The 16,104-nt window shown below is 44.7% G+C and overlaps 1 protein-coding gene across 6 annotated transcripts in view; it reads left to right on the top strand.

Annotated features, from left to right (window-relative positions):
• Window positions 1-16,104, top strand: part of GABPA (GA binding protein transcription factor subunit alpha) — a 560,071-nt gene that overhangs the window by 243,268 nt on the left and 300,699 nt on the right. For all 6 annotated transcript variants that reach the window (XM_069636386.1, XM_069636385.1, XM_069636387.1 and 3 more), the window contains exon 4: window positions 9,450-9,534. In XM_069636386.1, the coding sequence (XP_069492487.1) occupies window positions 9,450-9,534 (85 nt within the window). The remainder of the gene's footprint in view (window positions 1-9,449; window positions 9,535-16,104) is intronic.

The following is a 16,104-nucleotide window of genomic DNA, read 5'->3' as shown; positions in this document are numbered from 1 at the left end:
TTGGTACTCCTGGTGCGATCCCCAGAACAAATGGTTGTCAATGGTGTAAATAATTCAATTTATTCCATGTATTTGTTATATACATTCATCATCCTTCTGACATTGGTTAATCTCCCAACAACTGTTTCCCCATAGCTTTGGCTATGGTTCTTCAGGAGAGATTTCTAAATAAACAAAAAAAACGCAATGTTTTTTCCTATATAAATATTCAGAAGTTTTCTTTGTTTTTAGTTAGCAGTTGCATAAAACGGAAATGCCACATATGTCATATCTATATGGAAGAGGACAACTCGCTCTTATTGTTTTTTCTTTTTCACAATCTTGTTTAGTATTGTTGGTGGTTTGTATTTATCCTTCACTTATACTTGAAAATTCAGATTTTCATTCTGATATCTGAAAAAATGTGTGCAGAGTTTTTTTTAGTATATTATGTTAAGATTCTGGATTTTTTCTTTCTCTCTCAACGAGGAAGTCAAGTCTTGTTCCCAGCCAAGTCAAACATTTCTGGGGGCACTAATTCGGACAGAAGACAGGCTTGTCTTCCCCTCCAACGAGAGCCATCAAAACCTGTTGTTCCAGATCCCTCCAGTATGTAGCCGGTCCTCGGGTAACCGTACGGAAAGCCATGCGGCTGTTGTGGATGATGGCATCCTGCTTCTTGCTCATTCCACATGCCCGTCTGCGCATGCGTCCTATACATGAGCGACTCTAGCCAATCGTGTCAGGCAAGCGGTTAGTGGGACGATCTAGTTGTTGTCTCAACAGCCCTTGTTCAGTCTCTTCAGTGGTGATCGAAGGAGAACCTTCTGATTGCGAAATCCTTCACTGCCGCAGTAGAAGCCACTCTCGCCACAGACTCATCCCTGTCATCTTGACCTCCTGTTCCTCACAGAAACCTGGCTCAATGAAACTTCAGGCCCGGCACTATCTCTGGCTATTCCATCTGGGTACTCCATATTCGGGAAGGACCGCACCTCTCAGAGAGGTGGTGGCGTGGCCCTCATCGCCAGGGAATCCTTTGCTATTAGGGAAATGGCAGGGCAACTCGACCACAATAGTGACTACCTCCCACTCAAAATAAATGTTTCTCCTAACTGCACCATAACTGTGCACATTGTCTACAGACCTCCGGGTCCTTGCACTGACTTCCATGACACCATCATCTTCGCACTGTCCAACAACATCAAAAAGACTTCCCAGGTCATACTCTTGGGCGACTTCAACCTGGGGCTCAATGACCCCAAGGACCCCCATGCCAAAACCCTCAAGAACGCCCTATCCACCCTGGGCTTTGCGCAATCTGTCTCTGACTCCACCCACATCAAAGGGCGCACCCTCGACTGGATCAGTCAACATAGCTGCTCACTACTCGTCACGAAAAACACGCCCATCCCATGGTCTGACCACCATTACATCCAATTCAACCTTCGCACCAAAAGAGACCAACTCACCTCCCGCCCCTTGCCCAGCTACTCTCGCCAGGAGCTCCCGCCAGCTCACAGTCGAGAATTTAGCACCCTACTTCCGCAGCCCGGCCTTGCAGGCCCCATTCTCCAACAACCCAGAAACCCTAGCCAACACTTTCAAAGAAGTCATCACCCAAGCAGTTGACGCCGTTGCACCACTGACCCTCAAAAAAGCCAAGAAAACCAAACACGCTAATTCATGGTTCTCCAAAGAACTCCTTGAACAACGTGCGCAAAAGAGGACTGCCCTCTCCACCTGGAAAGCTAACCCTTCAGAAACCAACAAAAATGCGTTCAAAGCCATCTCTAAATCCTACAAAACTAACATCACCCTAGCTAAAGCTGCCTCCTTCAACGCTAGGATCTATGACGCCAAATCGGGGTCAAAGGAAATCTTCACCATATTCAGGGAACTGGAAAAACCATCCTCTCCTCCTCCCGCTCTCATCAAAGATGACAACTGGTGCAATAGCATTCAATCCGCAATGCTAGACAAGCTTAACACTCTTCAAACTAAAATTCGTGGCCACCAAAAAGCCCTTTCCCGTCTCATAGCTAACCTGCATAGTCAACCCACCACACCCTCCATCACTAATCCCTCTCCATCTTTTGACTTCAAAGATATTACTGAGCACCAGGTCATCGCCATGCTCAAGTCCATCAAACCTTCTAGCTGTAAGGGAGATGCTTGTCCAGCTAGTCTCATTAAAGACTCAGCACAGATCCTAGCTCCATTCCTCACAGCATTCATTAATTCATCCTTCCAGTCTGGCCACGTTCCAACGGAACTTAAGGAGGCCTGGGTACGCCCACTCCTCAAAAAACCATCGCTGGACCCAACGATCCCGGGGAACTATCGACCTATCACCACTGTACCCTTCCTGCTGAAAATCCTGGACAAAGCAGCTTACCTGCAAGTCCAAAAGTTCCTTGAAGAAAACCGTCTCCTCGGCCTGCGGCAATCTGGCTTCCGCCCACGACACGGTACCGAAACGGCTCTCTTGGACCTAAAGAACCAAATGGACGATCTAAGAGACGCAGGGAAACCTGCTCTCCTTCTGCTCCTGGATCTATCCGCCGCCTTTGACCTGGTGGACCACAACACCTTGTGTCACCATCTAGCTACCCAAGCTAACTTTTCCCCCAAAGCTTGCGAATGGATTACCTCCTTCCTCCAAGAAAGGGCCATGAAAGTCTTCTCCGACTCAGCCTGTGCCACCCCTAGCCACATCACCTGCGGTGTGCCTCAGGGCTCATGTATCGCGCCCACGCTCTACAACCTCTTCACGAGGCCACTGTTCAGCATCCTCGACTCCCTGGGCATCTCGTATACAAACTATGCGGATGACACCCAGGTCCTCATCCCACTCACAGGCGATTACCTGGCGGATACTAAAACTCTTACCACTATCTACTCCACTATCCAATCATGGATGGCAGATAACTGGCTATGCCTTAATAGTGAAAAAACCGAACTCCTCCTCATAGGAGCACCTTCCACGCTGGGGAACCTCGGTGAACAGTACACTTCCTTCACTATTGACAACATTCCCATCAAGGTCTCCAATCATGTGAAGACACTCTGAGTCTACCAAGACTCCGACTTGTCAATGGATAGACCGGTCAATGCCATTGCCTCCTCCTCAGCCTATTTCTCGAAAGTCCTCAACGCTGCCAGACCTTTCCTGTCACGCCAGAACTGCCTCACCATTGCTAGGGCAATAATTGGATCCAGGCTGGACTACTGTAATGCCCTACTCGCTGGAACCTCCAATAAGAACCTGGCCAAACTTCAGCTAGTTCAAAATAATGCACTTAGGGCGGCCACAGGCACTGCGAGAAAAGACCACATCTCAGAAGTCAGAAGACAGGCACACTGGCTCCCGGTGAAAGAGAGGATTGTTTTCAAAACACTCGCCCTCACCCACAAATGCCTCCACGAACTTGCTCCACCCTACTTGACCCAAAGAATCACCAAGCACTCTGCCACTAGACCATTAAGAATGTGCTATTCCAACACGATTGTCACGCCCAATTCACGCAAGGTGCGCGCTGGTGGTGCCAGCTTTCCCACTCGGGCCGCCACCCACTGGAACGCACTGCCACCTCACATCAGAATGATTGAATCCCACCAAGCCTTCCGCAAAGCTGTTAAAACCAAGCTCTTTGTATGAAACGTACCTGAATGCATTCTGTTACTGTATTATGAATATCATGCCTCACCTGCAACTATGCCTGTAATCTTGTATCCATAAGACCTCTGGTCTCATGCATATCTGCTGAATTAAGAATCCAACACTTACTTGTAACAGCGCCTCGATGCCCATGGGCTGCAAGTGCGATATACAAATGCGAATAAATAAATACATAAATCCCTGTCAGGGTGGGGAACACACCTTCTACAACAGACAGTGCACAGCACCTGGACCCAGTCGGTAGCAAACATATCAACCTGTTGGAGCTACTTATTGTATTCAAAATTCTAAATGCCTTTCAGACACAACTACAGGGGAAGACCGTTCTGGTCCTTACAAACAGTACCACAGCCATGTATTACTTGAACAAACGGGGGCACTCACTCTCCAGGGCTGTCCAAACTGTCAGAGCATTTGGAAATGGGCACTCGAACACATGTTTCTCCTGTTTCAAAATGTTTTAGGAGAGCACAATCCTCTGGCAGACATGCTCAGCAGAGACATGCAGCTATACCTGGAACACGAGTGGCGCTTGCACAAACACATTTTATACAACAGCTTTGCAGAATGTGGTCATCTAGACATCAACCTTTTTGCAACACTTGAGAACAACCAACGCCAGACTGTGCCTCCAGGTATCCCCAGAGACCGCCCAAAGGGAACGGTCTTGGGATAACATGGTCAGGAAAAAGTTCCTATGCATTTCCCCCAGTTACACTCCTCAACAAGATGGTCCACAAGATGCACCAGGAACAAGTTACACTAATCCTGATGGCACCAATGTGGGCTCGCCAGCCGTGGTTCTCGCATCTCATGAGAATGTCACTTCCCCCCTCAGGTGAAGCTACCTTGCCCATACAACATGCTATCCCAAGGCAAGAGGACAACATTACACACATGCCCTCAAACCTCAATTTAGCAGCATGGCTCCTGAGGTGTTAGAGCTCGGGTATCTCTAGCTCCCTCAAAGGTGTATGGGCATTCCTAAAGCGGCACGGAAACCTAACACTAGGCACTGTTATTCCTGTAAATGTAAATGCTTTGTCATTTGGTGCAGTAGTTGTAACATCAACCCAATTGACTGTTTGCCTAAACACATAGTCTTTTATCCAACTCACCTCTTGGACTCTGGGCTTGTTTTTAATTCACTAAAGGTTCACCTTGCTGCCCTTGTCCTTGTAATTGAGGCTTTCATGGAAGGGGTGAAAATACTTTACCCTCCTATTTCTAATCCAATTCCCGGACGAGACTTGAATGTTGTCCTTACTAAACTTATGGTCCCTCCTTTTGAGCCAATGCACAAAGCTAGTCTTAAGGTTCTCACATACAAGACATCTTTTCTGGTGGCTATTATCTCTATTAGGAGAGCTAGTGAACTGCGGACTTTCAGTCCAAGACCCATTTGCTACTATTCAAGGACAAATTGGTTTAGCGCACACACCCACGCTTTGCGCCTAAATTTGTTTCTAAGTTCTAACTTTCTTTCAGAATCCCATTAACTCGGCTGGAAGAAGCCTCCATACACTAGATGTTCAGAGTAGTGGTGTATTACCTCGACAAAACCACTTTGAAAGACCAATACATTCTTTGTCTGTGTTGCCGCTGGTAGAGAAGGGGACCCTATCTCTAAGTCAGCAATCTCTAGATGGATTGTTCAATACATCCAAACATGTCCCTCTATAGCTAAGAAAGATCTACCCTTTATTCCTAGCGCACATTCTATTTGAGGCACAGGAGCTACTATAGCTTTCATTGCAAATATTCCTCCTAATTTTGTTAGGCAAGATTGTATGCAGTACCCTGTGGGAGACTGCACCAGCCTTGTCCTCTTGGCAATAGTTAGCCCAACCGTTGGTATGAGCATGTATTACACAAGTTGGTAGAGTGACTAAGCAGCCAGGCTTATCTCAAGAGGTGTCAATGTGAGCTGTAAGGTTCTAACACTTAGTTTCACAGTGACAGTTATTTAAATATACATTTATACACCAGGTTTTTGATTAAACAATTATTTAAGTCAGTTGAATAAGCCTTCTTCAGAAGGCAGGAATCCTATAACACAAAATATACTTCAATAAATACACACTCTGTTTCATTAAATCAGTTGGTACCAATTGGGGATGGCACACAGACACTTCATACACCCTCAGATGACTAAAATATCTGAGACACTGTGGACATTGATTCTTCACTTGCACATTTAGAGCAATACTGAGATTAGTATCAAAAGGAAAAAGATGAGGGAATAAAACAATGGTTAGCAAATATTCTTAAGGGGGTAAGTACTTTTGGAACCATCCAATGCAAAGTAAATTAACCCTTTCCTAGGGGAAAGGCAAAAGCGCAAAGTCAGAGGTAAGAAGAGTCTGTCAGTGAGCCAGGATAGCCAAAGTTAGTTGAGAAAAGTCTAGAGGAGCTGAAGATCTTCTTGCACAATGTTTTAGAAATGTTTGTAGAAAGGAAATCACTGACTGGCCACAAGCTGGGAGGCTTGTGAGGGGGCAAAGCTCCAAGCAGCTCTGCAAGGGTAACCAAACCAAGACTCAACTGAGAGCTAGCAAGGCAACACGCAAGTCCCCTTAGTTTTCCAGTACCTTTGGTTTGAAGAAAACTGGATCCAGCTGGCGTCTGTTCCTGTGTAGGCCTGCAGATCCTGTGTTCCTGGGTATCAGTCATGGGGACTCCTGCACTACGAATGGAAAGTCGTCTGCCGCAAAGGGCAAACTTCAGATCAGCGGCACTCTGCAGTTTCAACTCCTCTCGTCTCTCGCAAATGGCACCACTGCTGTTCTCGGATACCTTAATGGACTTTTCTCGCATCTGGTGTCCAGCCCTCTGTTGAGGTGGCTCAGGCTTGGTCAGTCCTGCTTCATGGGAGTCCGAAGGATCTTCCTGGAGCTCGGGGTCTGACTTAAAAATGATGCATTCGATGTGATGTTCCTCTCCCCGGCAATCGATTCCTGCAGCAGCAATGGAAGTGCAGCCAGCTCCAAGAGGATGTCCAGACTAGTTCGATTTGGGGTTGATTGGAACCACCAACCCAAGGTCGAGGCGATTTCGGAGCTTCAGCAGCAGGGCTTCACCGGGCAAACCAACGGTCCAGGAGTTGCAGCCGGGGTCTCTTCCAAGTTGTTCTTCGGATTCCTTCGTCCAGTGGTCGACTCTGCCTTCCACAACTTTTATGCATGTTTCTCCCATTCATTCGCATCCTAGCTGTCGCTCACACAGCAGGGTGGATGTCCTCAGAGGACTGCCAGCCGGCCAATCAGTTTTGGGTGCATTCCTGTAAACCAAGAGGATTAAGCAAACAGAGTTTCAGACACCTCCCTCATTTCCTGCCCCTGCAAGCCCGCTGGAGTCAGATGCGGGCTTCACCAGTAAATCTCAAGAAGGACCTTTCCAACAAAAAAATGGCATAAAAATGTTACATGAGAAACTCAACAAAAGGGATACTAAGTAAACCCTCAGCACCCTATGGTAAGATAGTGTGTGCTGGGTCTAGAAAGTTACAAAATGTAAGTAGTCGTCAATTTACCTTCACTGCTCTTGGAAACAGTAGTTTCACCCAGAGAAGGTATTTAAACCTTTGGGAAATCTAAGACTTCCCTGTGTCACTGCACTGAATATTCTGTGCGTCACAATGTAAAGATGATGCCTATGGAGTTTGTCAGACTCCAAAGTCAAAAGAAACAGAGTCCAAATCACAGAAAAATACATGAGTTGGGGGAAAAAGTCTCTCTCTCTCCAGGTTAGAAATTAAGTCCTAAAGTACAGCAAAATGTTCTGGGGGTCTCTAAGGTAGAAGGGATTTCGCACATTTTTGAGAATTCTCCCTACAACTATTTTCAGAGCAGCTACTTGGAGTTCTGTTCACACCTTCACTCACATTAGTGCTTAGGTACACATTCTAAGACTGATTCTCAGGTGGCTCAGGCAGTGTTAAGACATCTTTGCTGCTGTTAGTTCACACACCCCACCACCATCTCGTGGTACTTTTTGCTAGTCTTTGCACAGCATGTGATTCTAGATTCGCATGCATCAAAAGACATACATTACTCACCGTAATCGTATTTCTTGTGCTTGTATCTGCTTAGATTCACATGAGCCCATCAGTCTGCCCCTCTTGGAGTTGAAGGAGCATAGCTCGCGCATTCTCTTGGCAGAACAAAAACCGGGGGAACCTCAAAGCGTGAGGATCTTGGGTGCGCTACATGTCACGCTTGGGATAGTGTATCACACACCCATGTCGACGTCCCTTTTTGATCTAAAAAAAAAAGATAAAAGCTGCAATACTCCGCGATTATCACTAGATGTGAATCTCAGCAGATACAAGCACCAGAAATACGATTACGGTCAGTATTGCATGTCCTATGAAGAAGTCTTCTCTGCTTGAATAGTCAACTAATTCTGCTTTTTATTTGCATGCAATGTGTAATGAACATTCTTTTATTTTTCATGTTTGCACAGACTACGGTCTTCCAAGGGCCTTCCACCCACAGTGCTTTGAAGCCATGACAATGGCAGTAGGTGCTATACAAATATTAAATGACATAACTAGACTCCACTAGTAAAATATATGGAAACATTTTATTTACTCTAGTGGAGGATAGTTCAATCCGAATCCTTGCCAAATGGACTGAGTACAATGGATCAAGCACTTACACTAGTTGTCCTATTACAAAAATCCATGGCTTTACTGAATGCAGCGATTTATATTCTGTACATTTCAAGTCTGCATTCGACTAAGTCCATTTATTGGTTATGGCACACTTTCTGATTATAATATTCCCACCCCGATGCTAATCCAATGTATATAGTAACACCATAGCCGCTGAATATCCAGCTTTTTTTTTGTTCTTTTTTTTTTTGTGTCTGGTCCCAAAATCGATTTAACCCCCCCCCCCCACTTCGTTAATATGCATGTATATGTATATTTGTATTAAAGGCAGCATTTGTAATCTGTGTGATGAGCTTAGTTCCTCTCAAGTGGTTATTTAAAAGGTTGCTCAGATCTTTGTGCTGCATCCAGCTTTAAAATGAATATACAGAGAAACACCTCCCCTCCCCCGTGCCTAAATGGACCTTCCCATTCCAATCCTGTACATCATGATATATTTTAGCTTTGAGTAGATCATACCGTGGGGCTCACTGAAAAATGAGTTTGGGCTCTCTTCTTGGTATTTGAGTCTTTGCATTTTTGTATGTGCTGGTTGATTTTTCAATTTTAAATGCAGGACTACAAGCCCAAGAATGCAAAAAAGATATTAGGGTTGTGTCGGCATAATATTTTCTTTTTAGCATCAACAGAATTGTGCCCTAAAGATGCAGCAATAAAAGCTTTTCAACATTTTTGTCTACACTGAAAATATATTTGTCCATTTTTTTTAGTTTGGGAGAATAAATTGATAAGCACTGATGAATTTGGAAAAGGTTTGCAAACCTTGGTGAAACTACCAGAATTGGAAAAACAGTGGCCAAAACAGGATATTAGAGAGTACCCTTTTGTAGTGTTTCCACTCACCTAAATTATTTTGTATTTAATGTTAAGATGTCACCCACTGAAAGGGGTGCCTTCTGCCCATGTTGGTACCAATATCTGCAAGCCTCTTATGGAAATGATTGGCAAGTTGTTTGTATAGTTTTCTGTAACTCTAATGGCTCTTTAATTTGCTATTTGTTGGTGATCTGCACACTGTGCCTAAGGTACTAATTTAAAAACCGCTTCATGAGCAGCTTTGGCACCTCCAAGAGACTCTTACAATTAATTATTTGTGTCAACTACTTTTTAAAGCTGGACCCAGAGCGTAGCCTTTTTGATCAAGGTGTTAAGACAGATGGAACCGTTCAGCTCAGTGTTCAAGTCATATCCCGGCAGGGTAAGTCGAACTTGAATGGTTAATTTGAATTAATATATTAAAAGCTACTAATAATTTGTTTGGCTATACAATTAAAAAAAATGCTTTCTCATGTGTAAGTATATATTTGCTATCGATGTTTAGTGTACCCAAAGTTAAGTAAATGGGAATGTTTTTTCAAAGCAATAAAATGGATAACCTATCCAACAGAGCGTTCAGTTTAGCACAAAAGAGTTCTGCCAGTGCAGAGAATCCAGCCACTATTTTGCATCCTTCATATTCATGCTCCTCCATATCTTTCTTTACTATCTCTCTTCTCTCCTTCTCGCTCGCTTCGCTCCGAATCTTTTTTCTCCTCTCGTCCTCCCAGTCACTCTTCTCACTCTTTTTCTTTACTTGCACCTCTTCCTTGGAATGTACTTTCAATTTATTTTCATTCTCTTCTACTCCTTGTTTTGCTCTTGCCTCAAGGACTATCTTCTTTCTTCCCAATTCTTAATTTTGTACCATTATTACAACCGCTTTGGCGCAAAGTGCTGTATAAATACTAATAAAATACATAATGTGATAGTGTTTGTAGTTGATTCATGGTTTTTATCTGGTTATACACTGACGATGAACTAGAATCTGTGCTAGCACTTCACTATTTGTTTTCCCAAAATCAGGTGTCTGCAAGCTTTGGCTCTCCAGATGTTTTCGGCTATAACCTCCATTTTCCCTAGCCAGCCTAATCAAAGATGAGGGATAATGGGAGTCGTAGTTCAAAATATCTGGAGAACCACAGGTTGCAGACCCCTGCCCTCATGGAATGGACTGAACATTCCTATACATCTTTGAAGTATAGCTTCTTATATCTTTAAAGTATTGATTTGTATATCTTTGTTAAATATATAGATACCACCATCTCTGCAAAATTGTCTGTCAGGCAAACCATTTTCCACATCACACAGCTAGCTATGAAATAAGTAATACTTTTGCAAATTAGAGGGAGGGGGTCACTCGGAGAAAGCATATAGGTATTTTATGGCCTTTTAAGGGTGTTCCATCTTCTGCGTTTTATGCAAATTCTTTCACCAGAGTATTGCCCATTAAGATGCAAATCACCTACCCTCCAAGAGCAATGAAGATGTCAGATGGGGGTAGTCATCCCATAGTATTAGTAATAAGGGCTAACTATCCAGATTTGCAATACATCCCATCAGACAAGCAATCAGTAATATCAGGCTGTGTGTTTAGCAGTGATGACCGTGGCCACGTTTAGGTATTCTGATGAGCAGGTATGGGATGTTTTATAGTGGTCCAACCCCCAGGATTAGCAATGAAAACATCCAGAGGATTAGCGATATTGACCATATGCAATATTTGAAGACCATTGGTCTAGATTAGCGTGATCACATTCTGGATTAGCAATAATTGCAAACCAACCAGCTCAGACATTAAACTTCCTGGATATACAGTCAAGCCACACCCATATAAAGCCCAAACCCCTCCTTAATCCTGATACGACTAAGCACATACCCTGCCTATATTAACAGCACCACATGCACATCCAAGCACACTAGCCAACCAAATACTCACTGACCGTTTTCAATGCTACACCCACTCCCCGGTGGCAGTTCCCCACACCCCACACATGAAAACTTGCACAGAACCACCCTCTAGCCAAACCTCCAAATGTGTCCCCAATAGAATCACATGTATGCAATTCCTCACCTGCCCCTTAAAAACTGTCATTCATTAATTACTCAAATTCACAAAAACAGCATCACCTTCCATAGATACACTTACAGCCATATGTCCAGTATCCATCTGTACTCCCAATTGAACACAGGGATAAAGGGAACCAGAGGAGAAAGGGGGGAGGGGGCTAAAGAGGAGGCACATCAATACCAGGGTGGGCGGGGTGGAGGAAGAGGCGAAACATGTGGATAGAAAAAGAACACACGATTTGGCTTCCCCACTTCACCAAAATGGTTTGATCTTGAGCAAATAATTCCCCCCCCACCCCCCTCTGTTCTTTATGTGTATGCCTGCCAAACGTATATAATGAACACTTCTCTAAAGCACTTCATTAAGGTACAAAATACTATCCAAGAAAAGACTTGAGGTATGGTGGCTAAACTGTAGATTTTAGAAGAAAATGTAGATCTATTGTAATCCAAGCTTTACTGTCTAGGTAACGTTTTGTGATTTGGGCATATCTATTTAACAAGTTGTTCTCCAATTTCTTTATCTGCCAAAAAGGTGAATCTGTAGAAATAAACTCAGCACATACAAATCTAGAAGACAGATGCTGTGTAGCAGTACACTTGGTCACCTTGAAAAGAGAAGATCCAAGTTCTAATCTGGGCTTCTCCATTTTACCAAAATGCTTTTATTCTTGGCAAATCATGTAGCCCCCTTGTTTTTTGTATCTCTGAAGTTTAAGATTGCTCATCTTTCTAAACAATGGAATACGTGTATACTACACAATACCACACTGAAAGTACCGGCTCGGAGAGTTGTGGTTTAGTAACAAACATAGATTGTCATCAAAATCTGGGTTAGAACTGTGGGCATAATTTTGTATAGCAATCACTGTAGACCACTTTGCAAACCATGTGATTTAAACCAATGTGGTTTCTAATTGGTAAATTCAGTAAGCCCTCTACTTTAGTAGTTATGTTAGTTGGGTGTTTGTGCTAATTCTAAAACCATGTTTAGTAAAATGCAAGACTTCAATTCTAAATAAATATTGTTAAAAAGCATACGCTGGCCCATCATTGGAATTCGGGATCATGCCCTCTTCTGTGATATCGTTGAGGGGATCAAGGGTTATGCAATTCTGTCTTTTGTGGCCCATAGAAGTTTGGGGAAACAATGCAACAATTGCTAATCCCGGTTTCAGCACTTGGCAGAAATTTTACGATGTTGGGCAAATATGCCCCACTCTGATTCAGTTTCCTTATCGGATAATTGTTAGTTTTTAAATTAAATGGACACTAGTCCGAAGTGCTAAACTAAGTTCAAAAGATGTACAAGGGCTGGAAAAGAGGACATTTGGTCAAATGCCATATTGGTGACTTTGCAATCAGAATTTGTGGATTCTAATTTGTTATCGTGTGCAAATAACTATATCATGTGCTTTAAACCCATTTACATTTTTCCTGGGTAAAATCAAATGTCTGCATTGCATATTAATGAGGACTGTAACCTCTCCAGCCTGAACACACGCAGAAAGGGCGAGTGCAGTCTGATCAGACTTCATAAAATCCTCACGTGCACTAACCTAGAGTACTTTTTCGGACGGCAGAGTACTATTTTCATGCTGCACAACCCTGCGGTCAAGTGTCCCTTCTGAAATGTTTGTTTGCTTTGTGAAGGCATCATGAAGTAGAGACAGAAAACTGATTCAAGATTGGTTCTGAAAAGTTTTAATAACTTAAAATACAGGATGGAGTAAGGCCTAACTTGCCCTATGCTAAGGTGGGATTTCCCTACCTAAAGAAAACTAATGATGGTCTGTTTCAGGAAGTCCAAATCAAATGTCTGTGTCCAAAACCTTTATTTGCCTTCACAACTAACTGTATACAATGTGTAGGAATGTCAGCATCAATATGAATAGTGTTAAAGTTCAGAGCTTGTTCCAGCTCTTGGCTTGTAATCATCTTCTCCTTCCCCAAGTTCAAAACAGTTCACAAGGTATCAGGGTTCCCTTACCCAAGAGTTCAAACACAATTCCTTGGGACTCTTCCGAGCTCTTTTGACTTCAGTACTTTTCACTAGTTCACATTTTTTTAACTTCAAAATCACATAAGAGGTGATTGCAAACCACAAGCTTATTTACAGATACTTTGATTGGCTTTTTCATACAGGGGGGCACTCTGTCTAGGCTCAGTTGTCTGGCAACACAGTCCACCCATTTCAGGCTTCGCAACCGATACCCCTTCTTGACTGCTTTCTGTCAACAATTGGCCACTGCTTTCCTTTGACCGTGAGGCTTGATTTATTCACCACGGTCACACTCTTCTAACCCTGTACCGTGGCTTGGTTGGCCACCACACACTTTGTTACACTTTTCTGTATTATTCTGGCTCTTGCCAATACAGGTTTCCTCTTAACCTACAGTTCCTTGGACTCTTTTAGCTTTGGCCAATGCTTGGTTTCTCATTTCATGCCCTTCTTGGTATTCTCTAGAGTTTGCCATTACTTTTGTCACAGATAATACATTACATGGTATCTGTTACATGCATCACCACTTTCACTGCACTCACGAGTGCTCAAAACTTTCTTTTGCTCTGTGTGGCATTCGAAAAATGCTTATTATGACTCAAGTTCGTTCAGTGTTCAAAAGTACTTGTTTCACACAGTTTCCAATGGGTTTTGTTAATGCTCGTTTCATACAGTTTCCAATGTTAGCATTATTTTCAACATCATGTTTTTTCATTCAGATCGTTATTCACAGGTACTTGCTGTTACTATACAGCTTTACAGATTCCCCTTGACTATGGGCAATGCATTTCTATATCTTATACTCCTATGTCCCGTCCCCTTTCCTCCATACTTATGGGACATTCCTCTGTCCTGTGGGACGGGACCGGAGCACTTTGTAAAAAGCATAACATTTTTAAAAAATGTGTCCTTCCTCTTTTTACACGGGGTAACGCGTGCGGCCGTAACACTTTACTCCATATTTCCGCCCAGCGCATCGCCCATCAGTCATTTTATCCGCACATTCGGGACTGGTTGTGTAGTAGTATGTTTATGCCGGTTCAGTTAATTGTCCTTGTCCTTCTTGCGAGCGACGCTTCGCTAGGGCGGATCCCCCATCCTCTTTGCTTAGTGTTTGGGTCTGGATCACTTGTGGGACTCGTGCTTCTACTGCGATTCCCTTTCGGTCCGGCACTTCAATGTTGTCTGGAGCAGTGGGAGGTGGTGTTTCAGCGCGTACCTCGCCCGCATTTTCAGAGTTTCATCAACGAGAAGAAGAGACGGCCGTTCAGTTTAGTTTTTAGGGCACCCCGACCGGTGGACTCCTTCCCGGGGTCTTCCCGGTCCGTGAGGGGCTTCAAAAGCTCTGTTACCAGAGATTCCCCTGAGGTACCTTTCAGGCCTCAAAAAGGGACCAGTTTTCTCTGAGGGCCTCCGTAAGTGGCGTGCCTACACTGGATTACAATCAGAGGCCCCTCCTGTGGAGGCTATTTATACTGAGGCTACCGGAGCTTGCTTCGAGGTCTCCTTGTCTGGAGCTTCCCATACAGACACCGGGGCGCGCCCTGAGGCCTCGGTAGAGGCTTTGTGTACCGAACCAAGGTTCGAGGCCCCCTCGTGAGGGAGCCATTACTGGACTCTGGTCCGAGGTTCCTCTGTCTGAGGCTAAGGTGACTGACAGAACTGAGAGGCTTGTTAAGGTCTTGTCGGTGAGGTGGATTCCTCATCGTTCCCGCCCTGGTGGTGATACCGGTTCTGTCGAGGGGGCACAGAGTGAGGTCGCTGACCGTAATTCCTCTGTTACCAGCGTGGCTGAGATTCCTCTTTTAGAGGCTAATTTGGCTGATAGTATGTCTCAGAAACATCCTAGGCCATACAGTACTGGCTCTGCCGAGGTTCCTTGTGTCAAGGCTAAAGTCAAGACCCCTGCCCCGCTCCCACATGCGACTCAGTTCTCAGGTGCTGAAAAATGGCGCCCGCTCCCGCGTGAACTACGGTGGCCATTTGGGACTCATCCCTTACACTTACGCCATCAGCGTTGGTTGCTGGGAGCATTATTTCAGGTGAACATAGTTTTCCTTGTGCGCCGTTACGTCCAGTTTGACTGGAACGCTTGGATGCCATTACCGCACACTGTCTCGCTTCCTGCAGCATCTGCGCCATTAATCTATGTTAATACAGCTGGCGGGGGCCCTTCGTGGCAGGCCTCTCCCTTGCGACCCAGGAGCTACTGCTCTCATGAGAGGCCTCCGTCTGCCCCAGTGTCTAAGCCTTTTGCGGAGAATGCCTTTTTCGGAAACTTTCTGAAGCTCTTGCACTCTGACCCCATGAAGGAGTATTTCGGAGGTCTTTTTAAGGAAATCTGCCTTCCTGTGCCGACGGTTCCTGTCGTAGCACCGGTTGTTGCGGCAGCTGTTCCACCTCTACGGGTTGGCCTACCTCAGCCCTTCAGCCCCTGTCTCCCTTGTCTCCAATAGACAAGTCTTTGGCTGAGCCAGATGTGACACAGGTCGATCTGAACGTGTTGGATGACACACTAGGGGATAAGGATGGCAATGACCAGCCCCGCTCCGTTAGGGCGTTCCATGACCGGGTACTGGACATGATGGCTCTTCTGGATTTTCCAGTACCTGAGGCACCCCCTCCGCAAGAAGGGGTTCTTTCTGGGGCTTTCACCTTGTCTCCTCAGGAGGGCACCGGCTTGTTATTCCAGACAGACGTTTTGGCTGAGGTCGGCAAGGTCTGGGATAAGCCACACTCTGGACTGCACGTTAACAAAAAGATTGACGCTAGTTATAGGCTTCATACTTCGGAGGAGGTAACTTTAGAGTCTTTCCCGCTCCCTTCCTCCACAGTGGTGGCGGCCGCCACGCTACAATCCAGACTGGCTTCAGCGTCGTC

This window comes from Ambystoma mexicanum, chromosome 7p (assembly GCF_040938575.1).
Source record: "Ambystoma mexicanum isolate Mex_15411 chromosome 7p, UKY_AmexF1_1, whole genome shotgun sequence".
In the NCBI taxonomy this organism is placed as follows: Eukaryota; Metazoa; Chordata; class Amphibia; order Caudata; family Ambystomatidae; genus Ambystoma; species Ambystoma mexicanum.
This window is presented reverse-complemented; position numbering and strand designations above follow the sequence as displayed.